This window comes from Ornithodoros turicata, chromosome 4 (genome assembly GCF_037126465.1).
Source record: "Ornithodoros turicata isolate Travis chromosome 4, ASM3712646v1, whole genome shotgun sequence".
NCBI lineage: Eukaryota > Metazoa > Arthropoda > Arachnida > Ixodida > Argasidae > Ornithodoros > Ornithodoros turicata.
In genome coordinates this window covers 5,976,312-5,994,288 of record NC_088204.1, presented here as the reverse complement: position 1 = coordinate 5,994,288, position 17,977 = coordinate 5,976,312, and the positions used below count along the sequence as shown (strand labels likewise).

At 47.1% G+C, this 17,977-nt stretch overlaps 2 protein-coding genes and 1 long non-coding RNA gene across 3 annotated transcripts; 2 read left to right on the top strand and 1 right to left on the bottom strand.

Annotated features, from left to right (window-relative positions):
- The first annotated feature begins 1,295 nt into the window (after positions 1-1,295).
- Positions 1,296-9,393, top strand: LOC135390848 (A disintegrin and metalloproteinase with thrombospondin motifs adt-1-like). The gene is made up of 8 exons (XM_064620790.1): positions 1,296-1,415; positions 3,549-3,881; positions 4,568-4,846; positions 6,213-6,368; positions 6,429-6,670; positions 7,348-7,516; positions 8,217-8,306; positions 8,480-9,393. Exons 1-8 carry the CDS (start codon positions 1,347-1,349, stop codon positions 8,717-8,719), a joined length of 1,578 nt encoding a protein of 525 aa, XP_064476860.1. The 5' UTR covers positions 1,296-1,346; the 3' UTR covers positions 8,720-9,393.
- LOC135390851 (uncharacterized) lies at positions 9,254-12,357 on the bottom strand. The gene is made up of 2 exons (XR_010421828.1): positions 12,083-12,357; positions 9,254-9,363 (listed from the first exon to the last, which is right to left on the bottom strand). It is a non-coding gene; the product is annotated as an uncharacterized LOC135390851 (long non-coding RNA).
- Positions 11,959-16,022, top strand: LOC135390849 (fizzy-related protein homolog). The gene is made up of 7 exons (XM_064620791.1): positions 11,959-12,186; positions 12,588-12,672; positions 13,115-13,336; positions 13,393-13,578; positions 13,657-13,887; positions 14,830-15,270; positions 15,655-16,022. The coding sequence occupies exons 2-7, from the start codon at positions 12,601-12,603 to the stop codon at positions 15,931-15,933; spliced, it is 1,431 nt and encodes a 476-aa protein (XP_064476861.1). The 5' UTR covers positions 11,959-12,186; positions 12,588-12,600; the 3' UTR covers positions 15,934-16,022.
- Positions 16,023-17,977: the final 1,955 nt, after the last annotated feature.

The window sequence follows — 17,977 nt, the reverse complement described above, 5'->3', positions numbered from 1 at the left end:
AATACAAAAGCAAACTCCACAACAACCCAAACGTCGCGAAACGTTACAAACACAAAACCTCGCATGAACAAGGAAAGGTAAGCTTAGTATAATAAGGACACGCAGAAGAAGTAGGAGCATGAAGACATGAAGGACTGACTGGTAAGAAAAAATTAGTAGTCTACGGGGCCCGTTCGTAAGAGATTAATGACGTTCAGCCAGGTGTGCGAAGTTTCGTCAGAGGATGTGAACACTAAAAAGTGCGCTAACGAAAACACCATGCGACGGAATATGGGCCAGGAGCCGACCGGTGGCTCATTTGCGTCATATCCCTTCGTCGATCCCTGTCGTATGAATGTGTGTATGAGTGTGCAAAAATGTAAGAGTGAAAGGAGGATGAGTGAGAGAGAGTGGCTGGTTTGTCCCTTCAGATGACGCACCCTGGAAGTCGCTGAGAAGGCGTGTTAGCTTACCTCAATTGGTAGAGCCCTGGACCGGCATTCCAGAAGATGTGGGTTCGAGTCCTACAGCTGGCTAACCTTTTCAGTGACTTTCATCTTTCACCAGAGTGTAGAGGACATTTTCCACTTCCCTGTGAAGTATGCTTCAATGCAGGGCACACGTAACAGTAGTATCTATGTAGTAAACCTACGTTTCTTCAAAAGTAATCGAATTGCAGTTAATTACAAATCCATAATTATAACTTCATTACAATTACAGTTGAACAAATGAAATATCGTATACGGTTACTAGAAATGTGTACTTAATTCATGCAAAGTAACTTCAAAATGTAACTCCAACTGCACTACAAATCACTCGCAAAACTAATTAAATTACAATCACGTAATATCAAAAGTGATCCTGGAACCGGCTAATTACTGACACTGTAATTACACGCAGTAATTGTGTTACTTTACAAGTCGGGTGCATCAAGGATGCGGTATAGCTATGAGTGCTTGCGCAAGGCCCCAACGTCCACCGGAAACATTTTTCACACGCTTTTCCCCACCAAGCATTCCGACAAAAACGCTACACTATGCAAATTAGCGCTTGCAACATTTCGTCGACATTGTGTCAATCGCGTGTATACAGCAACCTTTCTTTTTTTTTCTTTTTTTTTTTTTTACAAAAGCACACATTCGAAAGTCAAGGCTCCTCATCACGTGACACAACTGTTGACGTCCATGAAAAAATTCGGTTCGCCCCCCGCACATGAATGACACGCTGAGAAGGGAGCATCCGCCGGGTATACCGTACATGTGTCTCTTGGACGTGCTGCATGTGGAAAGGGCAGTAAGAGAGTGAGGAGGGCTACTCTTCTATAGAATGCAGTACTGCATGGATGGCGGCCGTCCGAACCTCTCACCATGTGCACCTCACACGTCTATGTTACGCTCCTAGGATATCTTCTTGTGTACAGTCTGCAAGTTTTACAGGTATGACAAAGTTTTACAAGTTTGCCGAATGTCTTGCTATATAGACTTCTGGTTATGCTTACGGTCTTGGTGACTGAAAAAGTATGTGCCTCGAGTACAGCTTATATATGGTCTATGGTATTTTCAATAACGTTGAGGTTTAATTCGTCGTCAAACTTCCGACTGAGTACGCGGTGTATTTACAAATAGTGTTACTTTCGTTTTAAGCAAATACTGGTACTGTTCCTGTGGTGTATGTGATACCCTGTAATGTGGTACTGTAATTTCCCAGTACGAGTAACGCTTGTGCTGTCTGTGATGCTTGAATTACGATACGTAATATATTTCCTCAAATAACTTTTGCAAACGGTTTACAGGATACTGGAGAATTGTGTGACCTAGCAAGCGAAGAATACCGGAGTGCCATTCTCTGGATTTCTCTAAGATAAAAATGAGGTCCTGTCTGACAGTTGATGCTGACTATATTTTTACAGTGACGCACATTGTTAAGTAACTCATAGCAGCAATACGACACCGAAACCCACTAATAATTTGCATTTCGTGGACGTTATTTCAGGTCCTACCTTTTTCTACCAGTATGTACGCTCACGTTCGCCCCACAGTATACTTTCTGCCCAACGATAATATTGAACAATCCTTCTGACATTAAAAAAAAAAAAAAAAAGAATGTTACGTGTCTTCGCCCGATATGAACCCTCCGGCATCAGAGGGTTCAGACATCACAATAAGAACGAATCATCGAAGCACCTACGACGTTTTCCTCGCTAAAAAGAAAATGGCTCCTCTCTGCAATGTGGGCCTTGACACTCTATAGCTATGGGTATCTACTTTACATTAAACTCAAACGAACCCAAATTCAGGACACACTCCAATTTTAACCTTAAACTGGAACAAACCAATTGGGTTCATTAACGTTGAGCCCCGCGTGGATTGGGCCAATTAATCACACGGTCCGGTTGGCATCAGTGAAGTCTATTCACGCATGACATGGACGCGCGCCGCTCTGGCCGTGAACAGGAAGCTACTTCCGGTGCCCGTGAAGAGGCTTCCGCCAAAAGACAAGCCCCGATCGGCGAAGGCCGTCGTTGCACCGTTCAGCGCTGGACGGCACAAAAGGCAGAGCTGACCGTCGCTCACCGTCAAAAGGCGCCCACTACACAATGTCCCATGACGGTCATCGCTATCGCACGGACAATCGCGAGCTATGTCAACGGAAAGCTGGAATTAGCGGCCAAGCGACCTCGCAAGACGTCGCACTGGAAAAAAACCGTACGGTAGACACTCGTTGTATAGCGAAGTCGACAGAACTAGAAAAAAAATGTTTGATATAAGCGGTAATTCGATAAAAGCGGAAGTGCCACAAAAATAGTGAGTGTAAGTGTAACCTATAGGAAAGCGTGCTGAAATAACGCGGGAGCTTCAAAGAAGTACTCGAGCAGGCGAACAAATCGTGGTGGCTAACATCTTGGCAGCCTTTTAATTCGTGGGGAAAACAAACGAACAAACAGAGTGGAGTCCACGCCTGTGCATCGTTCTAAGTGGAGTCCACTTGAATAACACTTAATCGGGTTCGGAACGCATGCATCGCTGTCGGGACAGAGTGAGACTTCGAATAAAACGATAATTTAAAAAAAAATGCGATCCCGTTACAACGAAGGCTTGCTGTATTGGAATCGCAATCGCGGAACCAGATGATGACCTGGTGCTTTAGATATAACTTCTACCCGAAGTAGCTGCTATGACCTGCGCCCTATCGACGCCATGTTCGCAGACAGGATAGAACATTGATATTATCCACCTTGCGACTGCAAAGTGTTTGCGTGCTTAGTGTGTGTCCCAATATCTGCGCTAGGAATACAGGGAGTCAACGACGTCTGTTTCGTCATTATTATGACTCGTACGTCATCAGCAGGTCTTACTTGAGCAGGGTTTCACTGAGTGTCACAAAAACGTCACGTGGAATGTGGTCCTCTCCCCGGAATGGAGAGAGACTCACCTTCCTGTGACCTATGCGCAGTCAGTTAAGGAGATGAAAAAATGTGCACGGGATACCTTCCTCTCTATTTGTTCAAACCAGTCTGCAGAGAAAAGCTTTTTGCCGCATGAATAAGGGTCCAACTTCTCTGTCCCTAGCGTTGCGCCGGAACAGAAATAACCGAAGGCTCATCCCCAGAACCAGCCGTAGTCCACGTCAAGTACCCTGTTGTATCGATACGGACACCCGAGAGGCTCTTCTACATCCAAGTGAAGGAGGACGTCCACACCACTTTGGTGGACTTTCCTGGAGCACCACCGGGATGCAACTACAGGGGCGAGCTTCTGGACCACAAGTCTTCAGGGGGAGGAGGAGGAGGCACTGCAGCTGTGACGGCGTGTCACGAGACGGCAGCAGGGCCACAAGTTCACGCTATGATCATCACGAAAGACTCCGTCTACATGTTAGAGCCTGCGGCAAGTTCCGTCCAGGTGAACAACTGTCAGGACTATGTCCTGGTCAGCAATGGGCGTCAACTGCTCTCAAAGTAGCCGATCTTCAACCACTAAATTACCTCTAAAAACGTAGTTAACGCAAGTTGAAACAATAATAATTGCTAGTATAGGGAACATGTAGTATAAAAGCATTATTCTACTTGTCGTCTGGAGTTCTGTAAGGTACGGAAGTCTCTTGAGTGAAGCAGCGTGGTTCAACTGCACAGCAGCTTCAAGAACTTTATGCAGGGAACTTGCGGCTAACGTTCACCTAGTGCAAAGGAACTTCAACGAGTAGTTTATCCGCTTTGAGACTTATATGCTGCCCATGGCTAGCCCTATTGACATTTTTGTTGCTCATCTTTGCATTTTCCTTGTCGGGTAGTGACACGTGCATGGCAGCATCTCTACGTCAAAAAAGGGGGGAGGGGAGTACTACCTGGTTCAAGTTGATGACACGACCGTGTGGCCACGGTCACGTGACATCACCGTAGCCGGTGCGCCAGCAAATCTGCCGCGACTGTTCTTGCGTTTGACACCAGGACTAAAGTCTCATATATAGGCACTACAGCCCTAAAGAGGATGTAACTACTATATCATCGTTGAAACTTGTATTACAGCTGTTTTACAATGTAAACCTTCGCTAATGGTCATAAAAATGTCCAGTACACGATGTCTTAAAGGGAAACATGGACCACGTCCTGGTCAAAGGAAATTTGGCAGCAGCGGAGAGGTTCTGCGGCTTCAATGCGTCGCTCAGTAGGAGAAGAAAACGGGAGACAAAGATGAACATTGAAGTCGGCGTGTTTGTCGATAAAGCCATGGCAAAATCATTGGAGACACGAGAAGCTCTCACCAACAAAGTCCTGGCAATGATGAACCAAGTGCAACTCATCTACAACTACAAGACACTGAATCCCAACTTTGACATTATCATCGTCAGGTATCAAGTGCTCGAGAAGGTAAGCCAGTTATATTATGAGTCAATTAAAAGACAAGCACGTGCGCTTGTTTCTTGCCAAAAGAGTCGCCTACAGTCCATCTGAAGCGCCCTCCCTCAAGTGAGCCCTCCACTGTAGCATAACCTGTAGCCTAGCCTCTAGTCTGTGTGGCCTACTAGACCTACTAGAATATAGCGACCATGTCATAATCGGCAAACCCAATGAGGAGCCCGTCCGCTAGGAGCGCTAGCCGTCGGCCTGTGAGATCTGCATCATGATTGGACGATGGAAATTTGATTTTTGAACGCGCAGAAGACGACGCACGACGATTACCATAGCAGACGACAGCAACAGTTCCTATGCGAATGAGAAGAATGATGATGATGATAATCAACTTTCGAAGGAAGCATCCCTCTTGTAACGTGCTTCGACGGCCGTGACTATGGAAACGAGCCGCCATTAGTAGCGTGGGAAGCTACTTGTAGTCAAAGAAAGTCTGTTTGAACTCGTATGCGGTGATTGGCTGAAACAGACGACGCCCTTGCTCTAAATATGTCCACGTACCCGGTGCCGGCTGTGCTGTCTGGGGTTTTTCCTCAGACGCCTTCAGACATATCTGCACAGTTCCCTTAGAAGTCGGCCCAGGACGCACATTCCCCAAGAGCGTTAGTCGTGACGTTGGCCCACCTCTGTGAGGCCGACAACGCCGAGCTCTTTCATTAGCACCACGTCCACCATATCGGCGGTGGATCCAGAGGGGGTGAGGGAGGTGACCGCTCCCCAAAACGTCAGTTTATACATTGAATTTCCCTCCCCCACTACGCGCTCCGACAAAGAAACCCCTCCCCCCAAACCGAAGGTCTGGATCCGCCCCTGCACCATATGTCCAACCGTAGCAAGAGAGGCAGCAGCAAATAATTTCAGCAGACGTTCTTTATCGACGGCGTTGCTAATGTGCAGAAGCATTTCCTATTCCTATAGTATTCTTACCAGGACGTAAAGGTGTCAACGTTGCTGTTTAGGACCACAGTAGCAGGCACCTTCTCCTCAGTGGCGTCGCTAGGGCAGGCGTCACCCGGTGCGGAACCTCTTTGGGTCACCCCCCACCCCACCCCAAGACCCCCTTAACGGATACCAGGATTCCCGTACCAGGCGATTCACGATAAATAAACGTATTACACCTCACTCAGAAAAAGAAAAAAAGGAAAGAAAAGAAAAGTGCCTCGCAGAAGGTTCCTCATGATCTTTTTGGCGTCATCGTGCCACAGAGAACGGGAGGGAGCGGCAGTATTGGTGCGGCGCGTCACCCCTTCTGTCGCTTCACCCAGTGCGGACCGCACCCCCCGCACCCCCCCTAGTGACGCCACTGCTTCTCCTTTCTGAGCAGGATGCGCCGTCGACCGCCGGCGGTGACATCGATTCGTACCTGGACAACTTCTGCCACTGGCAATGTGCGAAGAACGCGGACAAGAAATGGGATCACGCCATATTACTCACAGGGCTGGATCTCTACAAAGAGACCGGATCTTCGAGAAATACGAAGGTAATATCAAAAGCATGCGATATAGAGCACTCCGACTGTCGGTGACCGCTGTCCATGCAGGTACTGGGCCTGGCTTGGGTGAACGGTATGTGCAGATGCATGTACTCTTGTACCATCAACGAGGGCAAGAGCTTCGAGGCTGCTTTCGTCATTGCGCACGAGATGGGTCATTCTCTCGGAATGCAACACGATGGGACGGGGAACGACTGCGACAGAGACAAGTACATCATGTCGGACAGAACCGGTGCTGGAAAGACAAACTGGTCACCGTGCAGCAATAAGTACTTACAGAGGTTCCTACAGTAAGTGTCGCGCGCTGAACCATAAACAAATGAGTGAGCTGAAGTGAACCATAAACAAATACCGTAATTTCACGCGTATTAGCCGCGGCTTATGCGCGATTTTTTTGCGCGGGCGCTCTGCGGCTTATCCACCGGTGCGGCTTATCTGATGGCTATTTTGCCCTGGTATTTTTCCCCATACGCCGCTTTTAACGAAAGTGTATCTGGAACAGCGCTGCCCTGCCAATACACGAACAATGCGCGAACAATACACAACAGGGGCGCGTCCAGGGGCGCGTCCATCCCGGGGTCGCATAGACTGACCTTCCTGGTACCTTCCTCCAAGCAACTTCAACGAAAGCGGTGACAGTGGTTCGTCTCTTCTGGAAGGCCACCGACCCGTCGATCCATAAAAACACACAACAAAGGGCACAATTCGATCATGGTTGAACAGTAGGACTGACCACCTTTGTTGTACACCATGCCGATCTTCGAGTATGGACCACAGGGTTTATGACCTTCCTGTATGGTCTCCTTCGTCGCACAAATCAGTCGCGTCGTATTGCCCGCGGCTTATCTGTCGGAAAATTTTCGAAACGTCCCTAAAAACGGGTCCTGCGGCTTATCTGCGGTGCGGCTTATAAGCGTGAAATTACGGTAAATTCATAATACAAATAGATGTTTCAACTTCCGCACAGACGCCCTTCATCGGTTTGCCTGAGCAACGCGGGCAAACCCGAGTCCCCGGAAGTGGACCTGAAAAGACAGAAGCTGCTTCCAGGCGAAGCGTTTCCGGCTGAAGATCAATGCCGAATGGCGCTCGGAGAAAGACATAAACCATATAGGGGTTCTAAGAGTCCCTTCAACGTGAGTGTCGCAATCGACTGTCTATCAGTGTTGCGGAATGGGTCGATCCATTCAATTCCAATTCCGAGGAGATGGTCGCGAGTCGAAATTCCATTCCTTTTAATTCCTCGAAATGAAGACGCGAGGCTCATTCCCATTCCCACTCCGGGGCTAACGTGATGGCACTAGAAATTATTAACTGGTGCACTGATCAGTGCAAAAAAAGAAAAAGAAACATGTAAGGGAATACTTGATATCCCACCAACAGCCAACGCACAAAAAGTCGTATACTGCTTTATTTTGACGAATTTTTATGTTCCTCTGTTTCCAACATTAACGTCTTAAAACAAGAACCAGCGCCGCGACGAGCGTTGACGAGCAAGATTGCCTGTACGTACAGCGTCCGAAGTGGGGACTTTTTTCTTGTGTTGTAATCCGAAACTATATAGACGACCTTCGATTGAATGGTTGCCAGACATTTATTTTGAGTGGCCTCCGCTCAAAACCCAGCATGCTGCATGGAGGCCAGCAATTTAACACCATTCGCTGGCCATTCCATTCCAGCCCCAAACAGGTCTAATTCTATTCAAATTCCATTTCCAACAGCTGGTGACTTAACTCCTTTCCCATTCCGTTCCGGTGCGCTAAAAACGGGTCATCACTCCGGAATCATATTCCAATTCCGGAATTTTAATTCCGCAACTCTGCTCTCTATCCGTAGGATGTATGTAGGGAGTTATGGTGTCTGGATGGATCGTGGGCTACACCAGCGCATCCGGCCCTGGACGGCACCACATGTGCAACGGGAAAGGTTTGTTACGTAATCTCGGAAATAATAGCAAAAGAAAAGTAATCTTAGCTTCGAAGCAGCGTGCACCCAACATCGTGGAAACGAAAGGGACAGCACGACAGTAAAGGCGTATTTTCTGACTGAGTAGATAACCTTCCCATATAGAGGCCTGTTTATTTTGTGGTTTATTTCAGTACTGCCGAGAGGGCGCCTGCGTCACGAAACCACAGAGTGGAAGTGGAACGCGAAATGAACCCCAAGCATCCACAAGGACGACCACGACGACGCGTCGAACGACGACGACGCGTCGAACGACAACGACGTGGACGACGACTCGAAGACCAACTGGACGAACCCCCTACGGAATCAACTTCAGAGGGTTCTTTGATGACTTGTTGGACCGTTTCGGCGACTTACTCAACTTCAGAGGTTGAGAAAACTAGTCACGTTGAAGAACAAAGCGGAGGTCGGAGTGCGACGTGCTGCGGCACGTGTGTGAACTACAAACGGAGCCGCCGCCGCCGCCGCTCTCTTCAAGTGGGATCGACAGCTCCCGCACCTCACTATGACGTGCAACAAAATATTGATGGCCTGCAATGGTTAGCTGATTTTCCTCCTGTATGACGTCCTAGGATGACGTCATCAAATATCACTGCAGGCAGTTTTGATTGCCAAGAAAAGAATTGGCTAGAGCACCCCGATATATTTACTTGCATCACCCTTTTTCTTTGTCAAGTGCAATGATTAGGATGCATTGGCAGCCATGTTTTAAGTTTATGCTGAGTCACTGGGTGAATGGACAAGACGTACAGTTTTGAGAGCACTTGCCTGGAACTTTTGAACCTGCAAGACTATTTTGGCAAAGACCTTCAAATTACTTTTTTTTTTAATGACAGAACGGAGCATAAAAATCGTGCTTTGCTACATTTTCGAATCTAGTTATAGATAATAGTACATTATAACACTGCTCTCCAATTATAGTTTATAGTACAGGTAGTACATTAAGCGGAGTATTGATCTTCTGTCTCCAAGTTGTTAGGCTCTGGCAGAGGTTCGGACCATGTATCAGGAAGCTCATCTGAGACATATAAATGGAGAAAACATTGAATGAGTCTGTGTCGAATGCATCTTTGAAAGAACCTCCCACACAACAAGGTACTGAGATAAGAGAAGACGTTTTATATATCTCAACACGAGGGGAGGGGGGGGGGGGGTCAACCCACGAAACGGTACCCTTGGTAGTGCATTTGGGAGAGGTAAACGAGGGGGAATCCCCCTCTCCCGTGTAAAATCCCCGTAGAACCCCTCCCGACATATTTTCCTGGCTACGCGCCGCTGGCAGCGCATACTGAGCACTGAAACATAATGAAAACTAGCGAGCTTGCATGGAAGTCGAAACATACATCACACTACAAAGTAATGTTCGCAAAAACTGAGACGGTGTACAGAAGTAAAGTACGAGCCGCGACGGTAGATAATATACTCTAACTTGGGTGGCATTACTCTTGAACGTTTTATTCAAAATAAAGAGCTCCAGTTGAGACATCTGCTTACATTGAAATCTACCTCTACGAGATGTATGTGGGACTGTTACAGTCGGCGATTAAGGTATTGTTTATTGTTTATTGAAGTATTGAAGTATGGAATTAAAATGACTAAATACAAAGCTTAGGGATGAAATTATGGGTGTCATTAGCACAGGCTATTGCGGGTGCAGAGCGAATAGAATTAGTATACCCTGTTAGTCTGTTACCTTCCAAAGTTATAAACTTATTCAGATTTGTTTTGCTTAAGTTTGGTTTTGCGCTCATTTTCGCTGCGTTTCGGGAGGTCTCAAAATAGTATAATCGCCGAAAGCAAGAAACCCCTTGTCGTAGCACCACCCGAAAGTGAAAACGGGAACGGTCAGGCAGTTCTGTTGAGGTGCGTCAAGGACACCACAGGCGACACCTTGTGTTCTTGCGTTAATCTCAGGAAAACCACTTTTCACACCTGATTTTTATCATTCAGGGCAAAACTCGAATCCAAATTCAGCCATCAATACAGGATATGGAGCAGGGGCGGATCCAGGGAAGATCCTCGGGGGGGGGGGGGGGGGGGGGGTCGCCATGTAGCAGGAAAACCCGCCGTGCGGTAGGAAAATCTGCCGGAATGGGGGTAGAGGTGTGTCTTGCCCCCCCCCCCCTGGATCCGCCCCTGATATGGAGAATGCTAAGCACTTCGCACTCAGCACGGACGCTGAGCACCTCGTGTTCATCTGAACAGTGAGAAGCGCTTTTCCTTTTTCTTTCTTTCTTTTTTTTTTTTCTGCATCTGATATTGTCCGATTTTACGTCTCCTGTAATGAAACCTGATTTTCAAACAAAGCAAAAACCGGTAACACAAGGTTCCAAAGCACAAACAGTATAATAACAAGAATTCTCGAAACAAGAATTGTACTACAGGCCAAGTGGCGCCCTCTCTCGATACCAGCAGAAAGGCCGACATCGCGTGCATCGTGTCGTCTGCAATCGGGAAGCACGGAAACTGCGCTCAACTTTCTTTCGCCGGCGTGGGCGGTCAAGAGCATCTCCATCGATTTGTGGGTCGCAGCCGCTACAGTCATCGCCTGCCCACACTTGCTGCGCGTGGGCGTTAGTATAACGCAGCAGGCAGTCGAGCACAACGGACGCGCCTGCTTTATGAGGGGTCGCATGAAACGTATACTTTGCCTGAAACAAACTTCAACCACGCATGCAGTCTTTCATTGAATGAGAGTCGTTGAATGACTGCCAGTGAATGCCAAGCTATGTTGAAAGAGGTCTAGAACTCGGAATATGAGGCTACAAGAAAGTGTAACAAACTGAAAAGCGATTATTGGCTGCTGCATTGCGTTTGAGTGAAAAAGTAGAAGGCATCCTGTCTAGTAGATGCATAATAGGTGAACGCTTCCCGATAGGTACGCTCCCCTGTTTAAATAGCTGACGCGTGATGGATGAACCTCATTCTGAAGATGAGGCTGCTTCATAATGGCTGGAATCAGTGGTTCATCCAAAATGCAGAGCACGGGGGGGGGGGGGGGGGGGGGCAAAAACGTTTGGGGGCCATTACACCACAACAGCTTCACGTATCATTACCGACATGTGCCTAAATCTGAAATACCAAGGCCCCCCCCCCCCCTCCCCGTAGATGGTAAAAAAGGTAGGAGGATGTTGCCATAGATTTGGGGGGTAGGGTCTGGATAAATCACTGGCTGGAATAATCTACCCAATGCATGGAGCCTATGTTTCTCGGCTTCGACAACACCGATGCAAAACGACACTAACAAAGCCGTCACCCATATCTCAAAATTGGGTGGAGCGGTAGTTGCAGCCATTTTTCATCTTTCACCTAAAGCTGCCTAAAAAGCGTATACCAGCAAATCAACGCTGAGGTCATGCCAACAGCATTTGTGGCATTTCTGACTCCCGGCTTTACTTTTAATGTTCTTCTTACATCCCTGCCCCTCCTGTGTCCCTTCTGTGTGACAAATATTAATTCCTTAGCGAACTTGAAGGCATCTACGAAGACTCTTTGATTGGTAATGCCAGGTAACAGCTTTCACCCAAAATACCAACTTCAAATTCCCCGCCAGTACAAAACCGGTAGGTAGGTGCGATCGCCATCGCGAACAACTCTCGCTGTCTCCATTTTCTCGTTCACAACGAGATGTGACGCGAGGTGCCTGCCACATTGGAGTTTGCGATTGTTTACCTGTGAATTTATAGGAAGTTTAATGAACTTCTTGTAGGATTCCTGCGGGATAACATCGCACATACCTTTCGCAGACGAACTCCTGCGTCGAAAGACCCCGTACATGTTTTCGGAATAGCGCATCTTCTGCGAATACCGGACATGTATTCTACAGGATAAGCTAAGCAAAGTACGTTGTTTCTTCAAATCTACTGCACAAGGTGCTATTTCTTCACATTTCGCACGCGGCGTAAAAGAGCAGAAACGCCTCCGCTTTTCATATCGTCTAGTCGTTTACGTCCTTTTAAATGCATCTACGACTAGAAGCACTGTGTAAACATGCAATCAGCTGGCGTGCGAGGCCAGAGATAAGATACAAAAAATGATTACATAGCTGACGACGTCGCACACATTTCAGCACTCGCCACATGTTGTAGTCGAAACATGATACAGGATCTTGCGAACGCCTCATTATATGATGCGCTAGTAGCAACGGTCACATGTGTTTTGTACATGTTTAATTGGGATCCGTTAAAAGCCCCGATCAGCACACAGCTGTTGTCACTGTAGCGTCACTGCCAACTATTTCAGGTGCCAAAGCACCATGATCGACCCGGAGTATCAGAAAAGGCTCTTGAGGCAGCACAACGGACAATTCTGCATCGGTTCAAACTCCGTGAGTATCGGGTTGATTTTGGTTGGATTTTTTTGGCCACCGTTAACTTCGGTCTTTCGGAAACAAGACCTGAAGGCTGTTGTTAGCAAAGGCGTGAAGCATCTCAAAATGCTAGGCCCGTTTTTATTGCTCTTCAAAAGGTACAAACGCACCCTCGTAAACTTTTTCCAGCTTGTAGACTCAAGCGACTACTATCTCGTCACCCGACTCGCTTTGCAGTACGCTGAAACTGTGTATCTGCCACGGCAAGAATGCATCAATAATTAAATATTTCGCAAAACATTAAGCAAATTTCAATAAAATAGCATAAAATAGCAATAGCATTTGAAAAAGAGTTTCGCAAAAATATTTATCGCAAATGATGGCCTTTTATGAAGCTGTCACGTTTAAAAGATACAGCTAATATTTTCCCACCCGTTCCTTACGTTTATGTCTCTTCCAGCCGGAAGCAGGTTCCCCCGGTGAGAGCCCACGAAGTGGCGATCGCTTCATTCCCAGCCGAGCTGGTTCCAACTGGCAGGTGAACTTTGCTCGCATTCAGGAGAACTCCAAGTGCCTCACTCCGAAAGCCAAAGACGGCAGTGCGGATGGTAACAAGGACAGCATTGCCTATGCCTGCCTCGTCAAGAACGAAGTTCTCGGTGCAGGCATCGAGGATGTCAAGGTTAGTTCTTAGAAACGACCTGAACAACATTAATACCCGTCATCTTGGTCCTGCAGGAACAGACCGAAGAAAGACGACCGCTGCAGTGGTCTCCGCAACAGAATCTCTTCCGGTACGGGGCCCAACGTCCGGCCTCAGAGTCGTGGTCACCATACAGTCTATCGCCGGTCAGTGGAAAGAGTCAAAAGCTGTTGAGCTCACCACGTAAACAGGCTCGCAAGATCTCCAAGATCCCCTTCAAGGTATGTCGCGTCGTTTAGAATTTACTTTGTCCCATCACAATTGTTAGAATACGGCTTGTTTTTTTAAATTCTCTTTAGGTTCTCGATGCGCCAGAGTTGCAGGATGACTTTTATCTCAACCTTGTAGACTGGTCGTCGACCAATGTCCTGAGCGTTGGCCTGGGTGCCTGCGTTTACCTTTGGAGTGCGTGCACATCACAGGTTACCCGGTTATGCGACCTGTCGGGCGACGGGGATTCTGTCACTTCGGTGGCGTGGGCGGAACGGGGGCATCTAGTGGCAGTCGGCACGCATAAGGGCCTTGTGCAGGTACTTCTTTTTTTTATTCTTCTCTGGTTGTGAGTTTTGGTGAAGCAGTTCGATGTAATGCAGTCAGTAGAACAGCTTCACGACACATGCCATCAGCTTATTACCCCTGGGCCCTTGAGGTACAAGAATAAATAAATAAATATTGAGGTGGTGTTATGGAAGGGTGCTAACAGTTCATTTCTCTGTGGGACTTGTTCTCAGCAGATGTTATGGATGTACATAATGGAATCACTATCTGAACAAAAGTGTAATAGACGATGAACCATACAAAGCTTGCAGGATTTGAAGCAGCTGAAATACTAGGCAAAACAGTGTTTAAATACTTTCCCTGGCTCATGGACAGTGGGTGCCTTGCTGGTTAACGGGTCACTGGCTTTGCACGAAAGCTTTGAATTGGTAAAGCTCTCAACCTGACTGGAGGACATCACGTTCCACATGACCTCCTAACAGGTCCCGATAAGGTCACAGCAGCTGGTGCTTGTGTGGCAACATCCAAGTTATACATAGAGTGAAGTTTTAGGGTTTTACCCGATTCTTCTCCGAACTTGCACCCCGAATTGAAGTTTGCCTCTTTAGGGTGAAACCCGATTTTTACCCCGGCAAATTGCCCTCACTGAGATGTCTGTAGGAATGCACACTAATTTTTTGGCAGCAGATGCAGTTACATCACCATTTCTACGGAACTAATTCAGTTAGTTTGAGTAACTGAGCCTGATTTGTCCCAGAAGTTTAGTGTACTCGAAGTTTTTCCACCCGAATTTTCGTGAATTTAGAGCCCATGTTTATTTACCCGATTTTTACTCCCTGAAATTAGAAAAAAAATATTTCCAGAAAACTTCAGGCTCTAGTTATACACTCTATAATTTCCCGGGTTTCTCCGTCCTTCTTGCAGCGCATCAATTTTAGAATATTGAAGCATACATTTCTTATCGTTTCTGCCAGGTATGGGACGTAGCAGCCGCCAAACAGACCGCAGTCCTGCAAGGACACTCCGCTCGCGTTGGCGCACTGGCCTGGAACGGCGACGTGCTCTCCTCGGGATCCCGCGACCGGCTCGTCCTGCAACGGGACGCGCGGGCTCCGCCTGGTGGCTCGGAGCGCAGGTTGCAGGGCCACCGGCAAGAAGTGTGCGGGCTCAAATGGTCCCCCGACAACCAGCACCTCGCGTCGGGTGGCAACGACAACAAGCTACTCGTCTGGAACTTGAGTAGCCTCACCCCTGTACAAAGCTACACCGAACACCTTGCAGCAGTCAAAGCCATCGCGTGGTCACCTCATCACCACGGACTGTTAGCCAGCGGAGGCGGAACTGCGGATCGTTCGATTCGTTTCTGGAACACGCTCACTGGGCAACCGATGCAGTGTGTCGATACGGGCTCTCAGGTACGCCTCAAAAAGATGTTGTGGCACACATTTGTAAAACGAAACGTGTGAAGGAGTGATCTGTGTTTCGCGTATCAAAGATTGGAGTAAGTGGCGTCCCGGCAGATTTTTTTTCTCGGGTCTAGTCCACCTCGGATTAGGGATCAGGATATTTTGTTGGCGCTCACGTTCATTTTTTGGATAATTTAAATATCGTAATGATTGAAAAGGCTTTCTCGGGATCTTGACATATTATTGCGGGTGCTATAGACAGCATATTATAAAATACGGGAAAGAAAAGAATACCATGATGACATCTTCATGCACATTATTCTGCGGAGGTCCGTCTTTTCAAGCCTTCAGAAAGCCCACTTGACAGCCACTGCCTTCCAAATTCCTTCGCAGGTATGCAACCTGGCCTGGTCAAAACACGCCTCCGAACTGGTGAGTACCCACGGGTACTCGCAGAACCAGATCCTGGTCTGGAAATACCCTTCCCTGAGCCAAGTGGCCAAACTGACGGGCCACTCGTACAGGGTACTGTACCTGGCCATGTCCCCGGATGGAGAGAGCATAGTCACGGGCGCGGGTGACGAAACCCTACGCTTCTGGAATGTCTTCAGCAAGGCTCGATCGCAAAAGGAAGCCAAGTCCGCTCTCAACTTATTCACCAGCATCAGATGAGCCAAAGCATTAAACCTTGTGTTTGTTTGTTTTCGTCGATAAATTAACGCACCTGCATCGTAGAAGTAAATGATGTCATCATATCGTAATTTGTGTACCATTCCCTCAACGGCAGTAGTGTTACGTGCATACAATGTATGTGCGTGTAACGAAATGTTTTTTTTACATACAGGAATCTAGATAATATACCAGACTGTTGAGGGTACATAATGCCAATACAGTCAACCCTCAATTTATGAACACCCTCGGTTTGCTGAAAATTTTTTCATAAGTCGAGGGATTCATAAATCGAAAATTCCCTTAGGTTAGTACTATCGAGCAGTATTTGAGAGTTGGGATTGCGTTGATAATGTAACATATAGTTAGCACAATAGCTGACATGGACCGGGACCACGTGACTGGTATGCTCAGAAATCTTCCTGACCTGCGGCCACCTTATTCATAAATTGAGGTCAGGAACACTTGGTCCCCCTAATTCGTCCCTGGAAAACCCGTTTGTTGTCCAGATTTCCAGGGTTTGAGAACCGACGGTGCAACACCCGGAAAATGTTTCGTTGATTCCGGCGTCATTCGTAAGACCATAGAATAATCCCTTTGAAGGTTTCTGTTGACCTCGGAACGATCCATTCATAAATTGAGAGCAAAAACACTGGGCAGCTCCTAGTTCGTTCCCAGAAATTCCATTCATTATTCGGATATCGAGGTTCATAAAACGAGGGAAAAACTCGTGTAAAAAGTTTGGTTCCTTGTGCTCCTATTCATAAAACGAGGGAATTCATAAATCGAAGGTTCATAAATCGAGGGTTGGCTGTAGTAGCATTGCTAGCATGCTCAAGTCTGTGCACACTTTTGTGGAAGAGAAGGGCCGTACCGGTCTACAAATAATGTGAGAAGGAAGTAGAAGGGATGGAGCGATACGTTGGATAGTTCTTTCGGTTTCACAAGTTGAGTTTAGTTGCACAGGTTTTCAAAAATGAACCATGTGCTATGCCACATTGTAGCAGTACCAGGAGCACTGGTGCCACTAGGTGTTTCTTTCAACAAACTCTTCAAAGAGGGTGTCCCACAACTACTCGTGTATATATTAAGTGGACAGTGACTGCCGAACATCACCTCACAAGGATGAAGGAAGAGATGTGGCCGCCCCCAGACCGTAGGAGTGGATTGTTGTACAGGTCAGCCCGCCCATTTTAATCCAAGTGCCATCTTAATTTAATCCATCCCTAAAAATGCTTGGTCAAGGCTGGATATTTTGTAGATTTGCAATAAATATTCAACTGGTGATAATTCGTGATAAGAGCTAGCTTACTTATAACAGTACCGACTGGTAATGGACAAGATCCTGCTGAGGCCCATGTGGATTGGTGTTGACAGGGGCTGACCAGTTGTTTCTGGTTATTGATCAGGATTGATAATTGGCTATAAAAGAAACAAAAAAGGCTATTCCAGCTTAGTTGACTGATAACTGACAGAGTTGGGGGTATATAGATGAGAAAATGTGGACGTGTTGACTTTTGAGGAACCGCTGATAAGGGGGGGTAACCAAAGATGAACGGACAGAGCGACTTTATAGCGCCAGCTGTGGCCTGCTGAACTGGGCATAATGGTTCACGGAGTGATAACAATTGATAAAGGCTGCCAGATTGCTAACTTTAGTCCTGATAAGGAAATGATGAACAAGGTCTCGTGCTCTTATTGTGGATAAGTACGAAAACCTGCCACCCAATGAAATGAACACGTGACAGATAAGGACAAATAAAGACTGCTTCTGCTATAAAAAAAAATTAGCTACTAATAGGATGATAATTGCTTGCTATATCGCCATGTTTTAACACAACCCGGATCAGTGTGTGAGGCCCTGTTTATCATTTTCTTATCTTCTAGCAACTTTATCAGTCTACCATCTTTCATCAGACTCTCACTCAGGTCAACCCTCGGCCCATGTCCAAGAGGGCACTCACACAGCTTAGCCCTTATCAGCCCACCCTTGAGCCCTTATCAGCAACTCCCTATCAGTGGATGCCTTCTAAACCACTCATTTGGC

What these genes read in the sequence shown, in the direction of transcription:
- LOC135390849 (XM_064620791.1), top strand. Translation starts at nt 12,601, where the DNA reads ATGATCGACCCGGAGTATCAGAAAAGGCTCTTGAGGCAGCACAACGGA. An exon ending in CAGGCATCGAGGATGTCAAG is followed by an intron (nt 13,337 to 13,392) that starts GTTAGTTCTTAG and finishes TTGGTCCTGCAG; the next exon opens with GAACAGACCGAAGAAAGACG. An exon ending in GTGTCGATACGGGCTCTCAG is followed by an intron (nt 15,271 to 15,654) that starts GTACGCCTCAAA and finishes ATTCCTTCGCAG; the next exon opens with GTATGCAACCTGGCCTGGTC.
- LOC135390848 (XM_064620790.1), top strand. Translation starts at nt 1,347, where the DNA reads ATGTGCACCTCACACGTCTATGTTACGCTCCTAGGATATCTTCTTGTG. An exon ending in CTGCGGCAAGTTCCGTCCAG is followed by an intron (nt 3,882 to 4,567) that starts GTGAACAACTGT and finishes GATGTCTTAAAG; the next exon opens with GGAAACATGGACCACGTCCT. An exon ending in GATCTTCGAGAAATACGAAG is followed by an intron (nt 6,369 to 6,428) that starts GTAATATCAAAA and finishes CTGTCCATGCAG; the next exon opens with GTACTGGGCCTGGCTTGGGT.